Source organism: Tachysurus fulvidraco, chromosome 4 (assembly GCF_022655615.1).
Source record: "Tachysurus fulvidraco isolate hzauxx_2018 chromosome 4, HZAU_PFXX_2.0, whole genome shotgun sequence".
NCBI lineage: Eukaryota > Metazoa > Chordata > Actinopteri > Siluriformes > Bagridae > Tachysurus > Tachysurus fulvidraco.
Genome location: NC_062521.1, coordinates 14698724 through 14724286, shown reverse-complemented (window position 1 = coordinate 14724286; position 25563 = coordinate 14698724). Strand labels below are relative to the sequence as shown.

The window sequence follows — 25563 nt, the reverse complement described above, 5'->3', positions numbered from 1 at the left end:
AGTACTAGTGCATAGAGCTGAGTATATCTACTATATTATCCAGGTGGATTGAGTATACAGTATCTACAATATAAGTGTATTATCCAGATGGATTGACTGGTGGATTTTTAAGATATTTCCTATATATCTAAATAAAAATGAGGGCTATTTCTAGCTTCTAAGATTCTATGTTACTTGAAACATTGTTACTTGAAATCCGATGGAGTGAAAGCATCCATAAAAAACCCATATAAAGGACAACATTTTAGACATTGTGATTAGTAAGCGTAGTAAGTGAACTACCTAATCGTATGGTCACATGACTTAATGGTTCAATGATAAACCCCTCTTTAGTGAGACCAAGCATTATTGGGCTCTTTTATCAGTGTTGGACAGCCGCTGAGCGCATTGATCCGCAATGTAGGTGACCTGAGTCCTAGCAACAGTTACGTTATAAATATGATCAAAACTAGTCAGATAGTACATGGCAATGCAAAGTGATCATAATAAACCTGAACAATGTAGGAGATCCAGTCATCTTAAACAATGAAAAAGATGTGTGTTCTCTTACATAGACCCCTACTGAGGCACCCTAACAGAAAAGCCACATGAACATAATGAACACACCTCTGGGATTTAGACACTTCCGTTGCCATGTAGTGCACCGTGATTTTTTTTTTTTTTCTTAATTTATCTTACATATGTTTTTTTTATACGTAACATGTGTACGTGTTTTAGTTTCATCCCATATAAAAGCACATACACATACTCGCAAGTGAAATGTATTTGATTCTTCAATAAGGTTAGTTTCTTTTCTACAAAAAGTTAAATGTTTATAGTGAAGTGAAATGTTTATAGTTAGAATTTTCTGAATAGCTGATTAGACAAATTAAAGATGAGTTTTCGAAAAATTGTTCTTCAGTGGTTACTCATTAGATTAGATGTTCTGTTTGGAACATTTGCAAACTGAGAATTATGGTACTATTTATAAATATGCTACGTGGGGTTCCTTCTACGGGACAAATACAGAATCCTTAAACGTAGTCAATTTTCTCAGAGGGTAGTGATTTTTCCCATTTTGTAGAAATAGCCAAGCCTGTGGCAATTACCTGTAAATTTGTACAGGATTTTGAAAATAAATAAATAAAAAACACTATGAAAAACACATTATTAAAAAAACACATTATGACAAACACTTTTTTCCTGATTCTGTGCTGAAGACAGCTTGTGAATTAGACTTAATTTCTATTGATGGGGTTAAACGGTCCAGTGCTCTCGTCTTGCCACCTGCCACTCCAGCCTCCCTGTGGAGCAGAGCATTTTATTGATTTAAATGTGTAGGAATTTAAGCACTGGCTTGTTTAAGCCAATTAAGAGAGACCAGCTTAACGTCTAAACGTCACCTTGTCAGTCACGTGGCCTGAGAGCGCGCGTGTCTGTTTGAAAGCGACTCTCGGTAAAGAGCGCGCCCCTCTCCTATACATTCCGTGAAGTGGACGCACACCTCTCCATCCACACAGACGAGGGAAGAGCTCGCACACCATTCCATTCACACACACTTTAGTAGTCACCAACGCACTGACAAGAGTGGACACATCTCTCCATACACACATATTCACACCTCTCCATCCACCGTCAAGAGCCGCATCCGCGATAGTGTATCTCCGACGTTAAACAGCAAAGAGTCAGGAGCGCGAGGATAAACACGGCACATCTCTAGCGTCCTCATTCTCCTGACAAATTGCCCATTCTGGGCAGCGCGCCCGACCTAAGATGTTTGAACTCCAGGACCCCGCGCTGAAAACAACAACTAGTCACAGAATTTCCTTTTCAATTATGGACATTCTGGACCCACACAAGTTCACAGGTAAAAAGCTAGATGGACTTTTCACAGAGAACAACGAGACGACTTTCTGGAGCACAGAGTTTGGAAACATGTCCAGTTCACTCTCTGGCAGAGAGACTCCTCAAACGGAGTCGTTAATTATCAGTAATAATCCAGGTAAAACACGATACATTTTTTTAAATATTATGCATGGTTTAATCTGTGTGCAACACCCTTAAACTCCATCAAGGTGAAATTGCATTACCGTTTAAAGATGAATATCTGCTTGTGTAATGTCAGGGCACTTTTTTTTTCTTTGTTTTTTTTAACAATTATTCAAGTAAAAATGTTAAAAGGTACCAAAAAGTACTGCACTGTGGTTGTAGGAGAAATAGTCTAGTTTTTAGACATGCTTATTTATTTGTTTATTTATTTGTTTATTTATTTATTTGTTTGTTTGTTTATTTGACAACTTTGAGAATTTTTACTCATCTGTATATGACCTTCCCCTAATTTCCAAGGCCGTGTTTCCTTCCCTAGTTACAAAGAGCCTCTTGCTGCAGTTGAGAGTGTGATTGGCATAGGGGCAGGGAGGGCAGATAATTGTTTAAATCGTCCCATTGAGGATGCCTGCGCTCACTTTGATCGATATTCCATTACTGGATCCTGCATATCTCCCTCCAGCACCTTGCAGGTAGCTACAAACTTTAAACCCCCTTCCATGTCTGATCCCAAATATCGCTCGATTAAAACTTCCCTTTAAATAGATGACATTTATCGATTTGCCGACAAATATGAAACTCTATTAGCACGTCACGGGTAGATGGTAGGGCTGGATTTAACCGGGATTTCTTTCTGCGACATGACATTTGAAGCGATGTGTGATTTATAAATTATTACGGGATTATAGCCCAATCCACCCAAGTCCCCTTTTTAACCTTCGCTTGGTTGCTCACACATAACCGTCGATCTATATATCCACCTTGTCCATGGTCCTGACCTGCACTATACCAGGCGAATATTTTATTACAGACTGAATTACTAGGAAGAAATGTCTCATTTTTAGTTCTCTGTTTGTGTGTAGCGTTTAAACAATGTATGCTGTCGAACACATTCTATACAATTGTGTTGTTTTTTATTTTATAAAATTTGTTTGGGAATTCTTTTAATATAATTTTCTCCATCTCTATTACCTTTACATTAGCAGACATGATTACTGTTATTTTTTTTTTAATATCATGCTGAATGGATTGAGTATTAAAGCTTATTGAAGCTGCTAATTTTTGAAGCTGTCAACATTACTAGGAATTGAGGAATTTACGGTCATATACTAGGTTTTACATTAAGGATAATTAAATTCAATTAAATGCATACTTTTGAGCGTTGAGATTCAACACTGCATCACGTTTGAAAATGGATTGTATTATACTTATGAATTCTTAATGTTATATTACGGTGGTGGCCATATTCTGACAGTAAGTGTTTGAAAATTAACAGGTGGGTGCACAGAAGAAGAGCAGTGTAACTCGCTCCTCACACCAGATGTGGAGACAACCACCTCCCTTGGAGACACACACACTCGTCTCTCGTGTCCTAATGACCCGGATGAGGCGGACGGCGATGAAGAAAGCAGCAGCGTTAACAGTGTTGCAGACGCATCGGGTACAGAGGATCCCGCGCGCCGCCGCCGCCGGTCCCGGTCCGATCAGGGGAGCGCGCGCCCCCGACGCGCCAGAACCGCCTTCACCTACGAGCAGCTGGTGGCGCTGGAGAACAAGTTCCGCGCAACGCGCTACCTGTCCGTGTGCGAGAGACTAAACCTGGCGCTGGCGCTCAGCCTGACAGAGACACAGGTAAAGATTTGGTTTCAGAACCGCAGAACAAAATGGAAGAAACAAAACCCGGGGGCTGCAGACAATATCCTGCAACCCACGAGCTCGAGCGTGAGTCCGGGTGTGGGACTTTGCGGGTCAGCCGTGGCGGGATTTCACACTTTCCCACCTTTCAGCGGGGGAAATGGTATTTTCCACTCTTCCAGCGTTGTACCATTATCATCATCTGGTACGCTCCTGCGCCCGTTCTTTTCTAGTGGCTACCTGCAGCCCACCTTCTTCCAGCCTCATTTATAAAAGGACGAAAAAGTGACCTGCTAAATGAATGGAAGTGGAATGACGAACAAAACATAATCACAGAACTTCAAACTGGTCTTTTTCATGCCATTCTGGTAGCTCCAAGACACAAGATTATGCAGAACGTATGCCAAAATATTTCCAAGATAGTTATTCTAGGACTGAAGATAAAACCCATATAATTCAGCCATGAGTCACATTTTATAAACTAAGATCAAACCCTGTTAGTATTTGATACAACTGCAGCAAAATTTATGTTGTTGCAGGATGCATTAGAGGATCCTCTGATTTAAAAAGGTGTTTATTTCATTGATTTAAATCATGTATGTCTTATAAATGCCATTAAATTCAAGTATTTAACAGTATATTCTGAAAAACTGTGAAGAAAAGAAATGTATAGCCTAATAATAAAACCAGATTGAATAAAGTGGTATGAATTCTTAATTTCACATGTCTAGTTTAACAGCAAGAGTTATTGCACACACACACACACACACACACACACACACACACACACACACACACACACACACACACACACACACACACAGAGAGGGGGAGAGAGAGAGAGAGAGAGAGAGAGAGAGAGAGAGAGAGAGAGAGAGAGAGAGAGAGAGAGAGAGAGAGAGAGAGAGAGAGAGAGATGCCTTGTCACACTGTGTGGGTAAATAAATGATTAAAATCGTTGCAACTGATACAACCAATCAGGCCTGCATACACACAGGTGTCCATATACACGTACAGTATTACACAGTCGATTTAAGCAAGCTGTATAAGGAAATGGGTAATAATAAAACTCTTAAGTGATACAGAGATTTCTGTGTTCCAATGTTACTGTGTTTCCACTGGGTGGCAGTACAGACTCATTTATATTGAAGCTACTGCAAGCGATCTTTCATTCAACCTACACATACCCAGTGATTTGATTCAAATATTTGATCTCCAAACTTTACTGTACGATTCAATGTATGGAATAAAACATTATTGACAGTTAGGACAGGGGGAAATAAGCAACACCGGTGTAGTTAACCAGCTGCAGGTTTATTCATAGCAATTTGTTAAATTTAATGATGAATGAGGTAGTATATTTGGGTTTTTTTATACTTATATTTAATTTTATAGAATATCTGTCAAGAATTCAACAGTATGTTATAAAATTAAAGCAACAATCAACACACAAAAAAAATAACAAAATGCATATGTTGTCTAGATCTATTCCTTGTAGGGTGTGTGTGTGTGTGTGTGTGAGTGTGTGTGAGTGTGTGTGTAAGTGTGAGAGAGAGAGAGACAGACAGACAGACAGACAGACAGACAGACAGACAGACAGACAGACAGACAGACAGACAAACAGACTAAGAAGCTTTCTGAGAACTGTGTGATTTCTATTCTTCTTATCCAGCCTGTTCTTCAATCTGGGCCCTTTCTATTCAGCCCACCTCAAGCTGTTTCATTTTTCCTTTTAAACTACCACATGCTCAGAGCTGTACAAGATTTTATGTAATAATAGTTCACATCTATCAATCTGTATTCAACAAATAATGAATAAGATTTATCAAATGTATAGAGTAAAGGTCTCTACAGTTCGTCAGTATTGCATTCTGAACTTGAGCAGTAGTGGAGGATGTCTTTGTGTGTGTGTGTGTGTGTGTGTGTGTGTGTGTGTGTGTGTGTGTGTGTGTGTGTGTGTGTGTGTGTGTGTGAGAGAGAGAGAGAGAGAGAGAGAGAGAGAGAGAGAGAGAGAGAGAGAGAGAGAGAGAGAGGGAGAGAGAGAGAGAGAGAGAGAGAGAGAGAGGAGAAATTTAGACAGCCTGGGAGGATGTTGTCAGCTCCATATTGGGGCAACTGGGAAATGAAAAATGAATAAAGTACCGTTTGAGTTTGAGGATTTAAGAATTTCATCATGCCTCTCTCTAGCTCTCTCTCATATTTTTATGGCTTGGTATAAAAGGGTACACAAAAAAGGCTGCACCACTGCTGATCAATATTATATCTATTTTTTGCAGATTGCAGAAATTGGAGTGAGGTGTGGTACTGTATAGCTAATGTGTAAGGATGAACTGTATTTGCTGCTGTCCTGACACACACCTTGCATACAAAGATGTACAGCTCATACAAAGATGTACAGCTCTTTTCATTATTATGTGCTGTCATTTCCACATGTATGGGGATATCATGAATGGTAAAATCATCAGTGGTAAAATCATATCTCTATACAGAGCATGTGTGGTAGTGTTGGAAAACCCATGACATGTTGGTGTGGCTGAAAACAAGTGTATTTTACCAAAACAAAGCTTTCTGACAGTGTGGTAAGGTGGATTTTCACTCACAGGATTAACCACACTCAATAGCCTCCCCTTAGTTGTAGATTTAGATAATTTTATTATTGTAGACTGCACAAATAGTAAACAACACAATATCAGGGCAGTAATCTTTAAATTCCATACTTTATTTTGCAGCTCATAATATGCGGTGTAGCTTGTCTGGTCTCCAAGACCACTTCACATCTGTCAAGACCACTTGCTGTGGGATGGTATGTAATTATTGTTTAACGTTAAATTGCACTGGCTGGTAATTTGCAATGGAGTTTGAGTGTCCCCTAGTGCATAGGCTAGTCTATTGCATCTAGTAATCATTGTATTTATTTTAGTTATCAGTGGCTTGTTATGTGCACACTAGTGTGCTGTGGAATGGTCTGTGTGGTAAAACAGCTGGCATCCCACTAGTAGGCTGCAAGCCTGCATCATAGTTTCTCTTTAGTCCTTGATTATGGTTTGTTCTTTTTGCGATCCTTTTGTGCTTGATTCTCCTTTATCATTATACTGTACGTGTGTATAGTGTGCTTATGTCTCCTCTGCTTATGCCTCTTTTACTTTCAATAAGTCAGTGTATATTTTTAATGAAAGCCAATTCTCCTGCTTCTTGATATAACACACCTAAGCATCTTAACTGAAATAGTGTACACATTTTTCTATCTAAATACCCCACTGTGGTGTAGTTGCAGACTCACTCTCTAGTTGCAGCCCCTAATGTAATACTATCACGCCACATTCTGGTGTATTCAGGAGGATTACTTTAGGGTATTGCATCAGCTTTTAATGCGATTCATCCTTCTAGCTTTACCACATTTGCTGTAGTTGCATACCTTCTATATAGATAGAGTATATACTGTAGTTTCAGCTATCAATGCAATTTCCCCTGTCTACACAGACACAGGGATCATGTTCAGTATATAAAGAACCAGTTTAACAAATCAATCTGGAAAAATTTTTGGTCTGCTTATACTGTAGGTGTTTTAAATGCCAGCATAATTTCTAACCTCATGTACTGAATGATGTGGCATGGTAGCACAGTGGCTAGCATTGCTGACCTGTCAGCTTTAGGGTCCTTGGTTTGTTCTTTGATTTTGCGCTCAGACGTCTGTCTGTGTGGAGTTTTTCATATTTTCCCCATGTAAACATCTGGTTCTTCAGAATCTCTAGTTTCCTCCCACCTGACAAACGGATGATTATAGGTAGATTGGCTGCACTAATTTGTCCCTAGATGGGAATTTATTTGTGCATAGTGCCCTCTGATGGACAGGCATTCCATCTGGAATGAATTGTCCTGTCTTGAGATCTGTGATCCTGGGAAAGCCTTCAGAATCACTGTAAACCAAACCAGGATAAAGTTTTTACTGAAGGAATGATTAATGAATGTAGTGAAACAGTGTGCTGTTTAAAAATACTATAAATACCAGCTGTACCTACCAAATTATCCACAATGCATATGTACTGTTGCTTAATCTGAAACACAAGGAATTTAGCCAACAGAAGAAACTCACAGAATTAGTCTCAGCAATTACTAATTTAAAAGTGATAAGACTCCAAAGACTGATGGGATGATGCTTAGTACTGAAGTGTACTTAATATCTGTTCCATTAAAGATGTTTCCTATAATGTTTTAGGCTACCTGATAATAAATGAGGTTTCATGTGAGGTAATATAGTCAGAACAACAGAGTAACCAAAGACTTAGATATACTGAATTCTAGGAATCTATAAAGGTTATTTCAATATCCATAATTTTTTTTTTAATTACAAAACATTTCTGAGAGATTTCTCAATAGAATAACAAAGTGGAATTTACTTAATCGTCAATTTGACCTAGGGTTAAAAGTTAAGGCTTTTATAAAGATACATTTATTCTTTTTATGTATGTAAAAAGTGCAATAAACAGTCATATTTATTAATATATTAATATATATAAAATTTTCTGTGTTTTATATAAAGAGCAGTTGTTTTTACTCAAGATGTGTTGGCATCTTGTAGCATAGTCAGAACAGAATCTGTAAATGAAACCTTCTGCCATTTTAGGGGTAAATACATTTTAAATGCTAAAACTTCTTGAAGATTTATACAACAGAAAAACGCACTGCAGTTCAGTTAAATATGTAGTTTTCAGAACTTCTTATAAAGGAAAATAAACTTTCCTCATGTGAATAGTATCCATGTTTTACACTCATTCTCTATAGGACATCTTTACTCTGTACACATGACTACAGAACATTATTTCCAGTCAAAACACACTGAATGTAAAGAAGACCACTGGGGAAATACTAGCTATTTTTATTGGTTTATTTAAGACCTCGATTTTTATAAATCAACATGAATTATTTTGGTATTGCCTCTGGGGAGATTCTCATGCCATAGTCTCACAAGCCAGACTTTTAGCATTCACTAGAGAAGTGATTCACTGCATTAGGTTTTTGTCCATTGAGCCCATTTTAAGATTAATACTTTAATTTGCTCTTATCAAATTAATTCCAGTTAACTGTAATGAAAGCCATCTCAGGAAGAGAGAGAGAGAGAGAGAGAGAGAGAGAGAGAGAGAGAGAGAGAGAGAGAGAGAGAGAGAGAGAGAGAGATCACTTTTTTTTTTTTTTTTTTTTTACCAATGTTATACCTTACACAACTGGGGGAAGGTGCTTCTCCAAAAATAAGCATATGATATTGCATATGATAGCATTAGCAGTATTAACTTTCAGCTATGGTGTTAAGTCAATGTAAAAATCAATCAAAAGAGACAGCTTTTGGTATGTTTGAGTGAGATTCTTATATTGATCTAATGCCATTCTCTGCTCTGTCTAATGATAGCACCAGGCTTGTGTATATTTCAATGCAGCTTATTAAAGAAAGAACACAGTTGAAAGTATGCATGTCATCTCTGCTTTTACATCCAACATAAAATGCTAGAGGACCCAGTTGTGACCCAGTTTTAACGTTCTGGCTGTCTTGAGGTGTTGCCTTGCTATTTAAAGATAATTCCTTTTCCACATAATTCCATCTATATTTTAATTTCCACCAATCCCTTTTCCAACGAAATACCCCCACTATATGATGTTATCATCCTCATGCTTCACAGTTGGGATAGTAGCATCATCTTGAGATTAAAATACACAACTTTTTGTTCCAGATATAGCACTAATCATTATGACCAAACACTCAACTGCTTGTTTCAGCTGAAAAGAGAACACTCCTCCTCTGGCTTTTTGATGCTGGTTTAAGAGTACCAGTCTATGCAATGATCAACAATCTCAATGATGCATGTGCATAAATAGATGTGATGATAAAATTTGTGCCTCCTTCTTGAATGCCTCGGTGTCTGTGGGTTTCCCAAGATTTTTATATTTGCATACAGCTGTTTGAACAAACACTTGCGGTAGCTTCAGTTGTTGGGAAATTGCTGCTAAGCAGGAATTTGTGGTGGTCCAGAATTTTTTTATGAGATCTAGGCTGAGTTTCCCATGGTATTAAGAGCAAACAAAGCATTGTTTCTAAAGGTAGACACTTTACAGCCACAGGCGCACGCCCAAAAATCGCCTAATTAAGAAACGTGGCCACATTTATCAGAAAAAAGACAATAAACCAATTTCTGGAATTTTCCATACTGTAAAGATACATTTAACTAAACTAGACCAATGTAAACTTATCCTATTCAAATTCTGATATTGTGAAATAATGGGATGTGGAAGCTTATTGGTTAGACTACCAGTTGAAAGAGTTGAAATCACAGGGCCACCAAGCTACTTCTGCTGGGCCCCTGAGCAAGGTCCTTAACCTTTAGTTGTGTAAAAAATGTAAGTTGTTCTGGATCAGGGTGTCTGCTGTTATATATCATGTCTTTAATTCACTGTTTTAAAATGATAACTGATGTGAACAGAGTAAACTGGGACTAAATATGTTTAACATAGGTGAATACAAGCCTTTAGTCACAACTGAACGTGCTATTATTTCCTGCAATACGTAGTGTTAACTACATTTCTCACTTAAAAAGTGAAAACTGTGCTGTGCAAAAAAAATACTCTTTACCAAAGTTCTGTGTACATGCCACTTCATTTAACACGAGATCCTGTTAAAAATAACTGTTGTAAGAATAGCTCCAAGTTTAATGAGGGTTATTCTAAGATTTACTACTAATAATAACATGATAGCTTTAATCTTTATTAATAATTTTTCATCTTAAAGATTTCCATAAACCAGTAATTACAAATAAACTTTTGGCTTATCTTTGAATCCTGAAACACTCTTTTTGTATTTCAGTTTTCACAGGATTTCTGTTGCAAATACTGCACAGAAGTACATATACTGTGCATGGACAGTGTTCAGTCATAGACAATCAAAATCCAGTCTTCAGAATTCTGACACCTGTGGCCCATAGGCAGAACATCTGAGAGTAAGAGTAAACCGTGCAATCTCTTTCTGTCTGTCTGGAACCATAAATCAGTTTTGTGTAATCCAGGGATACTGGCTCTTACTCTATTGCCAATAGATGGCAGGATGTAGGTCATTAGACATTTGTTGTAAATCTTTCCATTGTCTTGTCTCTCTCTCTTTTTTTTGCTCTGTGTCTTTGCACCAACACCAACATCTCTTTCATTCTCGTTGTTTTGATGACTGTTTATATTTATTCTTGCTAAATGGCTTGAATTGTAAAATATAGTACTAGATCATATTACAATTTGCTTTCCAGCTTTTCTAGCATCCTCTGACTGTCTTTACAATATCTTGGTATTTTTTCTCTGCTATGTAAACAGCACAAAAATGTCTGTTTCTGCTACAGCTGTTGCTCATGCTTTAATGTCCAGACTGATATAGACACACTCAAACGAGAATTGTTTTCCATCCTGGGTCTGGTTAGTGACCTTACTGAATAAACTTTGATTGAATAGGTCTGTCCTTTTCTGTAGACTAGACTAGCAACAGATTGAAAGGAACATTTCCTGATTGTGCTATAATGCACCTTTTTATAAAAACTGATTGATCACTTTCTTATTCAGCTTTACAATGTGTCACCAAAAGGTAGCCTTTTGAATTGGAAACTTGAATAAAGATCATTATTTTGGGCCTGGCAGCTGCTTGTGGATTTCAGACTCGAGCTATTCATATCATTAGAACTGATCTATTGTTTCCAAGCATGACCTGAATATTTGATGTTGCAAATCATGTTACCATAATAAGAAGATAGAAAGGACTGAATGACAAAGAGCCAAGTGTATGAAAGCCCTTTGTTTTTCATAAAAGTTTGTCTGATTAACAGGCTGGTACTCAAACATGACCACCATGCAAAACTTGCGGAATAAAACCAGGGTCCTGAGAGACCCTGAAAAACAACTCAACACATGAGTATTTTTAGGCTCTTACATGAAGGCTTGTACTTTTTGCTCTGAGGATTTTATTGGCTTGTAAATTCAGACATGTATGTGCAGATACACCACCTCTTGTATATACTGCACTCTACTTCTATAAACAAGCTTTACACTGTGTCTTGCACTAAGTTGTCCATTTGGACTTGTGGCTGCTTCTCTGGTTATGTCAACAGAAATGCAAGAGGGTTACCAACATCTACCAGGCAACCAGTGCTAAACAACATAAATGGCAATGAACAAACCAGAAACTAAAAACAAATGGACTGTCTCTTCCATCATCATCTGTCAGAGACCTGAACTCAGCTCCATATGAGGAAATGACTCCCTCACTTGATTAGCAGGGAAGCTCGGGCCACGTTGTATTGCAGGAAGATTAAGTTTGTATTTTAGTTTGAATTTACTTCACTTGAAAAGATGATATTTTTAAGAAACTGTGATTACTGTTGGGGTGGTTATAATATTAAACTTTTCTCTTCCCTGCACCTCAGCCATGAACTGGTTACTAAAAACAGCATAAAAATAAAGTGGACATGTGTGATTTTTATGATCACTGTTGCTGCACTTAGTTTCTAGTTTCATGCTGTGGAAGCCACTGGGGAAATATAGGATTTGAGAGTCCTGCTGAGATCATGGCTGCATTGACTATCTCTCTAGGGACTATAACAGACAGATAGATACGGACACACACAGGCACACACAGGCACACACACACACACACACACACACACACACACACACACACACACACACACACACACACACACACACACACACACACACACACACACACACACACACACATGAATAAGTGTGGATGAAGAAAACATGGCTGTAGGGAAGTGAAAATGGTTTGAAAGTCTTGTGGAAGCTGTTAGATTAAAAAAAAAAACACTGAAAAATAAATCACTGAAGAAACACACTGGTGAAAAAAATATGGTATTGGAGTGAAAAAAGAACAAATTAAGTAAAAAAATAGTTTTTGGTTAAAGATAAAGATGTTTATTTTGTATTTGGAAGATTTACTTTGGAAACTGGAAATGTTTCCATAAACTTTTAATTAACTGAATTGTTTCAATAAACTTTTGATTTTTTTTTAACTTAGATGTATATCTAATACATCTAATTAGATGTATTTTTTTTTTTTTTGCAAAGTACATGAAAGAGATTTTTAACACTGTTTTTTTTTTAAAGTCATATCTTTTGTATTCTTATCTTTTTATTTTTCCTCTGGATTTTGACATGATTCCTAAACATTTTTAAATGGAAAACATTGAAGTTGAGTATTTGTTTTTAAGGAGGTAATCAAGGTTAGGACTTATATTATGAGAAAACAAAAGTGGCATCATGCTATCTCTACAATGGCTCCATCATTCTTACATGTATATATGTTTATATGTATATTACACATATTTGTATATATATCCATAACATATAACGTATATATATTTATAACATATCCATGTTAAAATTCCAAGTATTTGTGATGTAAGAATAAAAGCATAAATTGTTATCCTTTCAGATATTTTTCCATATATAATATGATAAAGCATCCAACAAAAAAAAAAAAGAAGGTAAAGAAATAGAAAAATCCACAGCATATAAATTCACACCCTTAAACTAATACTTTGTTAAAGCACTTTTTGCTTTTTTTTTCAAAGAGTCTACCAACATAGCACATCTTGATTAGACAGCTTTATTCAATTCTAGATCTGGTCCAGATCTTGGCCAGTTCTCTTTAAACCATTCCAGAGGACTGAGGCATTCCAAAACATTAATCTTCTTCTTCTTAAGCCATTTCTTTGTTGACTTGGACTTGTGTATTTTGGTTGTTATTATGCTGAAAGGTTGAATTCTTTAGGTAAAAAAAGGTTTTTGCACCAAACATATCTTTTAGGATTATGCTCAAAAAGGTCTCTCTTGGTCTTATCAAACAGCACATTTTGCTACATAGTCTGGGATGATTAAGGCATTTTTGGTGGTTTTAGGTCTTTTGACTAAAAACTTTCTACCCCAGAGCCCAGATGCATGAAAAATCCAAATTTACACAAGCAAGGAGTGACCAGTATTTTCCATTGTTTCTGCAGCTTCTTTATTGCAGGACTCTTGACAAGCAACTTGATAAGTTTTTGTCAATTTGGAGGAACCTCCTGTTTTTGGTAAGGTCAGTGCATTGCCCCATTTTAACCACTGGTTGATGATAACTTTCATGGTGTTCCATGGTACGTCTAAAGTTTTGGAAATTCTTTTGTATTCCTCCACTGATCTATTCCTTTCAAAAATGAGATGACATACATACTTTGTAACAGCTGCTTCGGAATTTCCATGAAACCAAGGAAATCCAACAGAACAGCCAAACATTTTACAGAATCACTTCCTCAATGACATGTAGATGATAATTACATTCGAACATGAATTACAATGTGATTGGTTAATTCAGAGCACAGACACATGCTCCATTATAAAAGGACACTTTATTTTAAATGATTCTTTATTTTTATTGTATACAACAACATTTAGTGTGGCAACTCTCAGACTGCTATGAGGACATTTAAACAAAACCTACTGAAATAAATTTAAATAACAAAAGAATAAATAAAAACGAATAGAGTACACTGTAAAATATGTACAAGATTGCACATAAGTGTAAAGATTTAATTATTGAAATGTATAGTGAGATTATATTAGAGTACTATATTTGTATATTATGTACTGTATCGTATAATTTATATTGCACAGTGTATAATATGACAAAGTGAGCTGTAGTGTATACAAAGTGTAGTGCATATATCAGCAAGGAGTATACGTTTAGTCTAACATGGTCCTTAGAACTTTACAGCTGGAAAGGACTGAGGAATTACTAGTGGGATGTGGGAAACTTTCAATTTTCAAGAAGCTGCATTTCAGCCTGTTTGTGTGGGACTTGATGGCCCTGTACCTTGTTCCAGATATTAAGGGGACAAACATTCTGTGTTGTTGGTTGAACAGAGTCTTTGATGATGCTATGGGCCTTTGTTTATAGTTGGCTATAAATTGTATGGGTTTTTTTCCCCATTGTTTTATATGTTCTATTTATTGTTCACTTGAATTCTCTTGACTGCTATATCACATTAAAAGTAAAAAAAAATCTGCCATGATTTATCATGGTTTATTTTTTCCATCAAAACCCTTCAAATGTAACAGGTGTGTTAAGACTGTTTATATCCAATAACTTACAACACATACAAAAAGAATAAGAAAACTTTAAGAATAAGAATTAAGAAGACTTTTTTTTTTTTTTACAAGATGTCCTTCCCTATTAGCATCTACTTTGTTTTCATCTATATAACCTTACCACCCCTTAATCATATGTTTGGTGAGTTATGCAGGTGGTCAGTCTATGGAATGCATGGCTGGAGGGGGCAGAGATGAGGTCTGAAGTCTCTGCAGGTCATAGGACTGTTTTGGGCACTAAACCACCTGGTGTGCAGTTCACAGAGAAAAGCAAGGCCACTGCTTTTTTAACACAAGGGTCAGCCCTTCACTGCTACTGAAAGGAGAACAGTAAAACACAGCAGTCTTGTTTTCTTAAGAAGGCACTAGAGTGCTTGAGGTTTGACTCGCTTTGGGTGGGATTAGTGATGTCACTAAGTAAGCCCTTAAACACAGGGGCATGGGTTTAATTCCAGAACTGAAATATGCAGTACAGTATGTAGTTTTAATGGGACTCTTATGCTGGTGATTTACAGCTACTCAATGAGTCACTTATGGCTATCTTTAGCAGCCTGGGGTTTTATGAGCCTTAGCTGATGACCATACAACACAGGCCTTGCTTTGTGTAAATAAACATAACCGGCATACCTGCCTGCATACTTCACACACCAGCTAACAGAAACATACTTACTCGTTTCTTGTTGCATCATTCCTTGCTACTGTCACTTTTATCTTGCTCATGAGCAGTTACAGTTAAAGTAGTTATGGCTGCCAAAAAGTCTCTGGAACAAATTGTATTTTAGATCACTATCAAAATAAAATTGTATTATATATATCTAACAGAAATTACAGCAGCATATTATTTTAGGTGGTATGTAAACTGCCCTCTAGCTGAACTCCTGTCCTGACCATCTGCACTGCTTCTGTCTTCCCTGCCAATTTGCTAGTATTGTTTCTCTTCTCTTACTGTGATAACCTGCATGTAGGAATAATCTCACTATCCAATGAGAACTGAAAACTGTAAGCACAACAGAAGCTGTTTTCTGTGAAATGACAAGATCTATTGTTTGCATAGCAATCAAGTGCAGTTGGTCATAAAATGGACAGTATATTTGTTACCTTTTAAATTTATTACAGCGCACATACAACAGCTCTCAGCTAATAAGTGCTCTTGTTCTAACAACACCCTAATTGGGGAGATACATCAAGAAGTCAAAATGTCAAACAGATGGTGTGGACAGCCAGTGAATACATTTCAAATATATTCATGATTTAGCCGAATAGCATAATTTTAAAATGAATTGAAGATTTAATTTTAGTAAACTGAAAGTGCACATTGAGCTGCATTGTAATAAATCATACATACAGTACAATGCATTGCAGAATATTGCACAATGACACTAATTGTACCCTTAAAATGATTTTCCACAGATCCATTTAGCTACAAACCTGCCTATAAATTTTCAACATATTCATGTAAAAGTGACATGCAGTTGTAGATTAATTTGTTATTTTGAGCTCAGCTCAAGTGAAAATGGTGTATCCCTTTGGACCTGGGTCTGTTCCACTACACAGCCAGTATAATATGTCTTTAGCATTTTGAATGGGCTATTTAATTTTTCCCACAAGGTTCCTGCCGTTATAGTATATTATTTGTTTTGACCTTTTTTAAACTAAAACACCTTTTTATTTTATTTTATCTATCTATCTATCTATCTATCTATCTATCTATCTATCTATCTATCTATCTATCTATCTATCTATCTATCTATATATATATATATATATATATATATATATATAGTATTTATTTTTTATTTTTTATTTTATTTTATTATTAAAAACACACACACACACAAATGCACACTACATGCACATATTTACTGAGGTTGTACACAAACCCAAACATACAGTAACATAAAGTAGAGTACATAAAGCAGTTTCTGTATAATTAGGACAGGTGATAAGCAGGAAGCAAGTATTTAAGGCAATTGTGCTGTTTAGTAAAATTAAGCAGCCATGTGTTAACTTCTGAACTGTTCTAAAAATAATATGTGGAGCTCTCTCCACTATCTTCAGCCCAGTGACGGGAAGAGGGATATTTTACTGCTTACCTCAAAAGAGACACTCCATTTAAGGCCCGTGTTATGCAGCACTCTTTGCAATTAATATCACTTGACACAGCATAGCTGACTTAGGGGACTTTATGCTTTATGAGATGTTACAACCTGTGCCTACAGAACAGTTTAGCACCAAAGGAATGTGAGGCTGCAAAGGAAAAGCATGTGAAGCCATTCAGACAGATGAATATACAAATAACACATTAGCAGACTATGTTGAAAATAAGGACTGTCATACATACTGCTGTAGCAAAGGTTCACATTAATTGACATGACACATCTAGCTGAGTGAGAAAGTAATACAATGTAAGACAATAAATGAGATTAAGGAGAAACAGATGATGATGGGAAAATCAAGTTAGCTAGAGATCAGGAAACGCATCATGGTGAGTTTAAACCAGCAGAATCTGAGCAGTAAATGTTTGATTGTTAGAGGAAAAGACACAGGCTTCTCTCTGACCTGAGGATTCCTAACTGGCTGCTCCAGCTTACACACAATCCCAATATTTCAAAAGCACATACAAAGATATTTCTGCTCCTTATTACAGCTATAACAGCTCATTTAACCTTTAGTTCAGGTTCAAAATCTTAGGCAATGTAAATATGCAGATATTTCATTACTAGCTAAATGAAATTAAATAGCATTACAATCTGAAAGCAGACTTTAGTATTGTTTTTATAAATGGAATCTTATCTTAGGAGAAAAGGTGAATGCACTTATTGGTTCATGGGTACAATTGTACGAAAACAAATTTGGCAGTGATAACCACTTTCCCCTGGTGAGGGTCATGGTGAATCTGCAGCCAGGAACACTGAAACAGTCCTTCTATCCAAGCCCACCAGAGCGCCATGCACACACATACACACACACACACACACACACACACACACACACACACACACACACACACACACACACACACACACACACACACACACACACACACAACCACGCACTCATCCACACCAAGCTTCTTTTATTTGCAAATGGAGTTGAACTAATTCAACCAGTACTTACATTATACACTTAAGCAATACAGCATAAGCAAGAGTGCAGTTATACTGAATATAGGTGCAGATGTGTTTCTGCATAGGCATAGGGTCACAGCATGAGTAGCTAACACAGCTGTGCTAATATTTCGTATAACCACACTCTTGCTTATGCAATACTGCTTTTAGCAAGCAGTTCTATAAATAAAGACAATATGTGTAGACAAATGTTCTGTTTATTTTTGCTTTGTTAGCAGAAGTAGATCCCCAAGAAGAAAACATTCATTTTATAGTATGTCAGCTAGCTAGCTCACATTGATTTGTATATTCCCCTTAAAGATACTTCTGGTACAATGTATGCCCCCTTTTCCTTTCCGTCTTCATCTAATAAGCTTTCATACTTGAAAAGCATTGTTTATAATGTCCACATTGCCATGTTGATTATGACAATAACACTTCTTTAGTAACTGTTTCAAAGTAGGAAGTGGGAATTATATTTAGTAAATGGAGTGATACCCACAGTGAAACATCCCAGTGTATTTCTACTATATATCAGCACTCATGGAATTTCACCTCACCTTGCATACATAACAGCCTACAGTATGTATTAGCACACTTTTATTGCTGTCAGCCATATAAGTGATATCAGAGACATTTTATCTCCACTATTGTGCATCTCATTCCAGTGCGAAGAATTATCAAGAGGTGATGCCAGTGTCACCTTGTCCACTAAATCTTGCCTTTCAGTGGGTAACACGACTGAGATGAGTAATGTCTCCTACCCAGGAGGCTACCATCAAACACCTGTAATCTTATCTGTCCCTCAGGTGAACAGGGGAACACTGCATTAGTGCGAGAGATGCTACACTTATTTTTATATATAATAAAATACAGAACAAAGCTATGATTACTACACAGACATCTGGCTTTTGTTTCTCAACATTATGTTTAACAAATGAAAATACTGCATGTAATAACTACATTTAGATATTTATATTCTCAATTCAGCATCTAGACAGTTACATACATTTAAATTAAAATATTTCATCCATTGTTTGTAATCAGTCAGGCTTAGCAGTTTATATATGATGTCTTTCATTACTTATGAGACGTTTTGTCCATTTTGTCCTGCTCATAACCCACATTTCTACCGCCGAGTCTCTGTCGAAATTAATATTTGTCCACACAACACAACTCGAGTCGAGTCGAGTTACACTCATCTACGTCATTTTTTTCTGCCACGTGACTCTCCCGAGGCGCCGAGCTCTGAGTTCAGATGGACGTTGAGCTCTCGAGTGATTGTTTGAGTGTTTGTAGTAATTCCGGATTTGCTTCATCTCTGAAATGAATGACTAATCAGGGACGGCTGTGATTCTTCTCTCCTATTGTGCTAGTCTCTCTCTCTCTCTCTCTCTCTCTCTCTCTCTCTCTCTCTCTCTCTCTCTCTCTCTCTCTCTCTCTCTGTGTGTGTGTGTGTGTGTGTGTGTGTGTGTGTGTGTGTGTGTGTGTGTGTGTGTGTGTGTGTGCGTGTGTGCGTGTGTGTGTGTGTGTGTGTGTGTGTGTGTGTGTGTGTGTGTGTGTGTGTGTGTGTGTGTGCGTGTGTGAAGTGACGGGGCGGAAGAGGTGATCATACCCATTAGCGCCACGCCGCTGTCAATCCTCCCGGTGAGTTCGATCGAGCGCAAACACGTGGACTACCGACGCCGCTCCCTTGTTTCACAACGGACTTCTGCTCTTAAAAGCAAGCACTTTCCTTGTCGTCTAGTAGAATTTCCTTCACTCGCTCTGCGCGCATCTTGTCGGGATTAAACTTTTGGCGCGCCTCAAAGATGAACGACCTGGAGGAAGAGTTTGCCAAGATCTTAATTTTGAAGGAGGAGAGAATTCGGGACCTAGAGAGGCGTCTGGGCGAGAGAGAGGATGAGATACAAGAGCTGAAGCGGAAACTGCACAAGTGTCAGTCCGTTTTACCGAGCGCGCAAGTGATCGAGCCGAGGACGCGGCGCGCGCAGGGCATTTCAGCCGAGCCGCAGACGCACCAGGACTTAACAAGGCAAAGCTTCCCCAAACACGCCAAATCTGACAGGTGAGCCTTAAACTGCCATAATGCATTTAGTATTAAATAACACGCATTTATCCTAACTTTCTAGGATGTGATTAGTGTATTGTCACAAATAAAAGAAAGAAAGAAAGAAAGAAAGAAAGAAAGAAAGAAAGAAAGAAAGAAAGAAAGAAAGAACACCAATTTTCCTGTGCCTGTGCAACTACTGTAAATTAGTGCTGAGACTTGTTTCTATTGTGAAAGATGAGTGTGAATGGTGCAGCTCTTTCATTTCTATTCGCTGGTGATGACCGCGCATCTTTCTGTAACAGGGAAAGGGGGAGTGAGAGGAAGAAAGAGAGTGTATAATTGATCCAAACCATCATCGTGTTCCCAGCGGGCGGCAGCACAGGAAGCTTCGTACATTATCGGCTTTTAGGGTCTAAACGCGCAGCGCCCGAGCGCCTGTCTGAGGATATTTAATACGCCATTAGAAAGTGCTCTGTTTGACCATATGTTCAACCCCCTTCCTCCTGCCTGATTTTTTTTTAAACAGACATATTTACTTTAAAAAAAGATGACGTAAAGTCTTGGACCTTAATCACGAGAACCTTGAGAATTTTGTCCTCTGGCCAAGAGCCATACAGTATTAGAGACATTTATGCTAATGTCAGATAAGGTCTGTACACATGTGCTGTTAAAGCAAGTGGAGAAGCAAGTCAGATAAGCCATATAACAAAAATAGCCTACTTCTGGTAAATTATGCTTATTATTTGCTGTATGACAGCAGTGGCTGACATACAGGCGCTTTTTATACCTGACTGGCATAATAGTGATTTGCCCCGGGCTATTATTATTATTATTATTATTATTATTATTATTATTAGTAGTAGTAGTAGTAGTAGTAGTAGTAGTAGTATTCATTATTATTATTATTATTATTAGTAATAATAATAATAATAATAATAATAATAATAATAATAATAATAATAATAATAATAATAATAATAATGATATTATCACATATTGCTTAATAACAAATCCACAAGAGGGCAGCAACCTCATATTGTTTTGAACAAATATGTTTTCAGGCTTGAAATGTGTAAAGAAGGCAAAAATCAGAGAATGTAAACAACCCAAAATGAATCAACCCCATAAAAATTTTAGAAAATTATTTCTGCCTTTTATTTTAAGCAAAATGTTAATAATGGGCATGTTGTTTCTTTCTTTAAGCGTCAAAGTGCTAACTTGTACTAGAGTGTCCACCCACCCCCACTACCCACCCCACAGTCATATCTTCTTGAACCCAAGTGAGTAACAACATTGTCTATGTCCTGCTGCAGTGCTAGATTTTTTTTTGGAGCATATGTGAGGCACACACATTTGGAGACAAAAAGAATCTTTAGTCTTGAAAAGGCCAGCTAAACTTTGTCCAAACTCAAACAGGATTTCACAAAATGTTTGAAAAGGAGCAATTACCTAAAATTGACTCAAAGATAATAGGGCAAAAATGCATTAAATTTATTGTATCTGTGATGAACATGTTCCTAAACACAGAGTTTCTGGGAGGACATGACCCGTTTGTTGTTACTGGATGACTATGTGCTGAGTCACATGTGATAGTACAGAACAAATACTGAATGTCTGATGCTCTGATGCATGGTGGTCTCTCAGTGACTTTATGCCAATTCAAGCAGCATTATGAAAGCTACATATGGCATTTATTATTCATTTAAAAGTTTCTTTCCACAGAATCTTTCAAGAATTGCATAAAAATTCACCACAATCAGATGGGATTATCTGTATCACATGACCATTTAGATTATGCAGTTGGGTGATTAGTTGCTTAGCAATGATGAAAAGAGAGACTCTACTATAATTTGTCCCCAGTTATGGAGATATCCCATGGTGCCATCTAATTCATGGCTTGCTGTTTGTTCAGTTGTCACTGATTCAGGGGTCAGAGACAGAACACTGGCTGTTATGAGTCTGTGGCACCACAGAACAGCAGCACTCATCATATTACAACAGATTCCCTTACCATCGATCTATAGAGGAAGAGCCAGGCAAGAAGAGTTTGTAGAGGTGAAATTTAAAGCTTAATAGAGGTTTTCTGAAGGACATAAACACAGGAGAATATATATATATATATATATATATCTGTATATATATATATATATATATATATATATATATATATATATATATATATATGTGTGTGCGTGTGTGTGTGTGTGTGTGTGTGTGCACGTCTGTGTGTTGTGTGTGCGTGTGTGTGTGTGTGTGCACGTCTGTGTGTGTGTGTGTGTGGCTGTGTGTGCGTGTGTGTGTGTGCGCGCACGTCTGTGTGTGTGTGTGTGTGTGTGTGTGTGTGTGTGTGTGTGTGTGTGTGTGTGTGTGTGTGTGTGCGTGTGTGTGTGTGTGTGTATACCCTTTGTTGAACATAATGTTGAATTGGGCATATATAAACCCTATGATTCAGTAATATGTAGTAGGATCTTTAGCAGCCACACATTTTAAACCACTTGTTTGCTCGTTTGTTCAGGCATTCGTTTATACACAGCCTCTTAGAGAGCTGATGCCACAGCAACTCTATGGGATTGAGATCTGGCTGGATTGAGAACTTTGACTTGACCATTTAAACACCTTCAATACACATTTAGATGTCGATTTGCTGGTGTGCTTGGTAGCCTTGTTCTTTTACATGACGTATTTATGTCCCATCTTGCTGAACATTTGCCTCAAATATTTTTGTATAAAATGGTGTTCATTATAGGTTTTAAAATAAGCCCAAATCATAACCCCTGCACCTCCATGCTTGACAGTTGGTATGAGGTGTTTCTCCAACCATGGTGCCATTCTTGGTCATGTCAGACTGAAGGAAATTGTATCAGAAATTTAGTGGTTTGTTTAGATGCAGTTTTGCCATTATAAGTTGTGCTGAAATATTGTTTGTTGGAAAAAAAATCCCACCTTATTATGAAATCTATGCTTTTTTCACCCTTTTCTCATTTATTATGATAACTGACGTCTTCTTGGCATGATGTGGACATACACCTTAGTGCTCCAGAATAACACACTGAATAGTGAAGTGGGATACAGTACATATTTTGTTTTCCTTATCGTTCCCCACCATATGCATTTTGTGCAATGAATAGTGTCTCCAAGATTAAAAAATCTCTCCAATAACCAACGTTTTTGAAAAAAATAAAAGACATTAGAAAAGAAAATTGCTATTCCTGTACACCAGAGGGTGCCTTTGGGTCTTTGTTGCACAGACATCATTTTCACATCTCACTGTCCACAAATCTTTATACAGAATTAGTGTAATTTACAGATTTTGTGCACTTGCACCACCACATTGTCTTTATGCCCTGCCCTTTTTTTTTATCAGTTATCATATATTATGTAGTATTCTATCCCTGAAACATGTTGTTACCTGATATATCTATAACATGTCAGTTTGTATTATTATGATAAATTATATAAAAAACCCCACTTACTACTGTAGAAAAGCATCAAATCCCATTTCTATTGTTTCTTCCAATACTTAGAGCCAAACCTATCAGTTCCTGGGTGACCTTTATTTATATTTAAATAGCGATTTATATTGTTATTACACAGAATATTGATCTATCCTAAAACTAGATATGCACATTTTGCAAATTTATGCACAGACCCAAGGCTTCATTCATTCATTCATTCATTCATTCATTCATTCATTTTCTACCGCTTATCCGAACTTCTCGGGTCACAGACGTAATAAATAAAAGTTAAAATAGTAATAAAAAAAATTAAGAATATCAACCGGCAAATATTCACCTGGCTCGTTTTTTCTTTACAGTACAAGTGTAATGATTCAGTTACCACGTGACAATTCCTTTATTAGAACCTTCTGGGAGAAACACGGAAATTCGGTCAGTGATGTATTTAACGTGCCCCATTTGTCAAAAAACGTCCAAACGACATAACTGACTATTCATTGTACGTCTTAAAGACCTGAGTGCCGTAATGGTCGCTATGGAAACCTGCTGACGTACTATTTTTAATCCTAGTTAGCAGAGTAGTATGTAGTTTAGTAGGTTGTATCGTAGTTGTGGAATCCTAGTCGTGAGGAAGTCCCTCACGTGTGACGCACGCGAGAAAGAGCCGGAACTGTCACAGCGCGAGGACACACCACATTCTCCAGCACAGATGCGCGCGGACTGCGTGTGTTGATCACGTCGTTACCTTTTTTTTAGACACGGCCAACTTCGCTGTTCCTCTAGGATTAAACACATAAGTGCGTTGTGTGTCTGTCAGTAGCGGATCGAATAGTGAAGAAAGTTAGAAAAGTATCGCGCGGCAGGCAGAGAGAGGGAGAGTGTGTGTGTGCGTGCGTGCATGCGTGCGTGCGTGTGTGAGTAAGAGAGCGCGCGCGAGCCATGGGCACTTTGAGAGACCTTCAGTACGCGTTACAGGAGAAGATCGAAGAGCTGAGACAGAGAGATGCTCTCATTGATGAACTGGAGCTTGAACTGGACCAGAAAGACGAACTCATTCAGAAACTACAGAACGAGTTGGATAAATACCGCTCCGTGATCCGACCGGCGACTCAGCGCGTGCACAAGGAAAGAGACCTGCAGGAGCAGCAGCGCACCAAGAGGCAGGCGATCTCCGCTGAGCCCACTGCTTTCGACATCCAGGACCTGAGCCATGTAACGCTACCCTTCTACCCCAAGAGTTCACAGTAGGTTTACTCTAAAGCGACTTTCTCGCAGTGAGTTTCTGCATTTGATTACACAAGTGTAGCAAGCACAGTGTATTGTACTGCAGAGACTCCTGAATCTGCTCCATGAGAACCACCTGTCTTGCACATAGAAGTATTTCCCATGCTATAACACACACACACACACACACACACACACACACACACACACACACACACACACACACACACACAATTCACCTCAGGAAGGACTGTTAATTAGCTAATTAATTGGCTGATTTGCTGCATCAAGTTTGTTAGGGGTGGTGAAAACACAGGAAAGTGACACCTGGGTCAGGAAACAAGCTGTAAAACGAGGATGAAAACTATTCATTCTATTAATCCTAGCTCAGAAAGGAGAAGAGCTAATGTAAAAAAAAAATTCTTGTGTTTGTTTATTATAGTAGAATGCTATAGCAAATAATACATGTATGAAATGGGAAGTACTGTCGGCAATTAAAAAAATGTAAACCCAAAGTTAATCTGTGCCCTGATTAAAAAAAAAAATAGGCCTGTTCTTTAAGCTGTTCATTCAGACTGTTGCATATTAATATATTGTGCTCAATATGGAAGACATTTCCATGTCTCTGAAATACATTTTCACAGCTGGAAGATCAGAAATAGACCTAACAAAACCCAATATGTGAGTACTGTTCAGCACAGTGGGCTACCAATTCCTGATTGCTGAAAAGCTTGAATATGCTTTTGTTAATGGAGAGATCATTTGCTTATCAAAGTAGTTCTATGAAAATTGATGCTGTGCGTCATTCTGGTGGCATGGCAGCTTTTCCAGGACAACGTTTTCAAGTGCCATCACTCATATAACATTGTTGAATTAAACGTGTCTGAAATATTACATT

General features: G+C 37.6%; 2 protein-coding genes across 7 annotated transcripts in view; both read left to right on the top strand.

Annotated features, from left to right (window-relative positions):
* Window positions 1–1752: 1752 nt before the first annotated feature.
* Window positions 1753–4305, top strand: nkx1.2la (NK1 transcription factor related 2-like,a). The gene is made up of 2 exons (XM_027142267.2): window positions 1753–1981; window positions 3302–4305. The coding sequence occupies exons 1-2, from the start codon at window positions 1753–1755 to the stop codon at window positions 3931–3933; spliced, it is 861 nt and encodes a 286-aa protein (XP_026998068.1). The 3' UTR covers window positions 3934–4305.
* Window positions 4306–19441: 15136 nt separating this feature from the next.
* Window positions 19442–25563, top strand: part of prkg1a (protein kinase cGMP-dependent 1a) — a 57755-nt gene continuing 51633 nt past the window's right edge. For 2 of the 6 annotated variants that reach the window (XR_007140413.1, XM_027142157.2), the window contains exon 1: window positions 23952–24685. Coding sequence is in view for 3 of the 6 variants with exons in the window: in XM_027142157.2 (XP_026997958.1) it covers window positions 24381–24685 (305 nt within the window). In the remaining 3 variants the exon portion in view is untranslated. Of the gene's footprint in view, window positions 20002–21189; window positions 21267–23946; window positions 24686–25563 lie in introns of those variants that run through there. The other 4 variants (XM_027142159.2, XM_027142158.2, XR_007140414.1 and 1 more) reach the window with 4 other exon arrangements.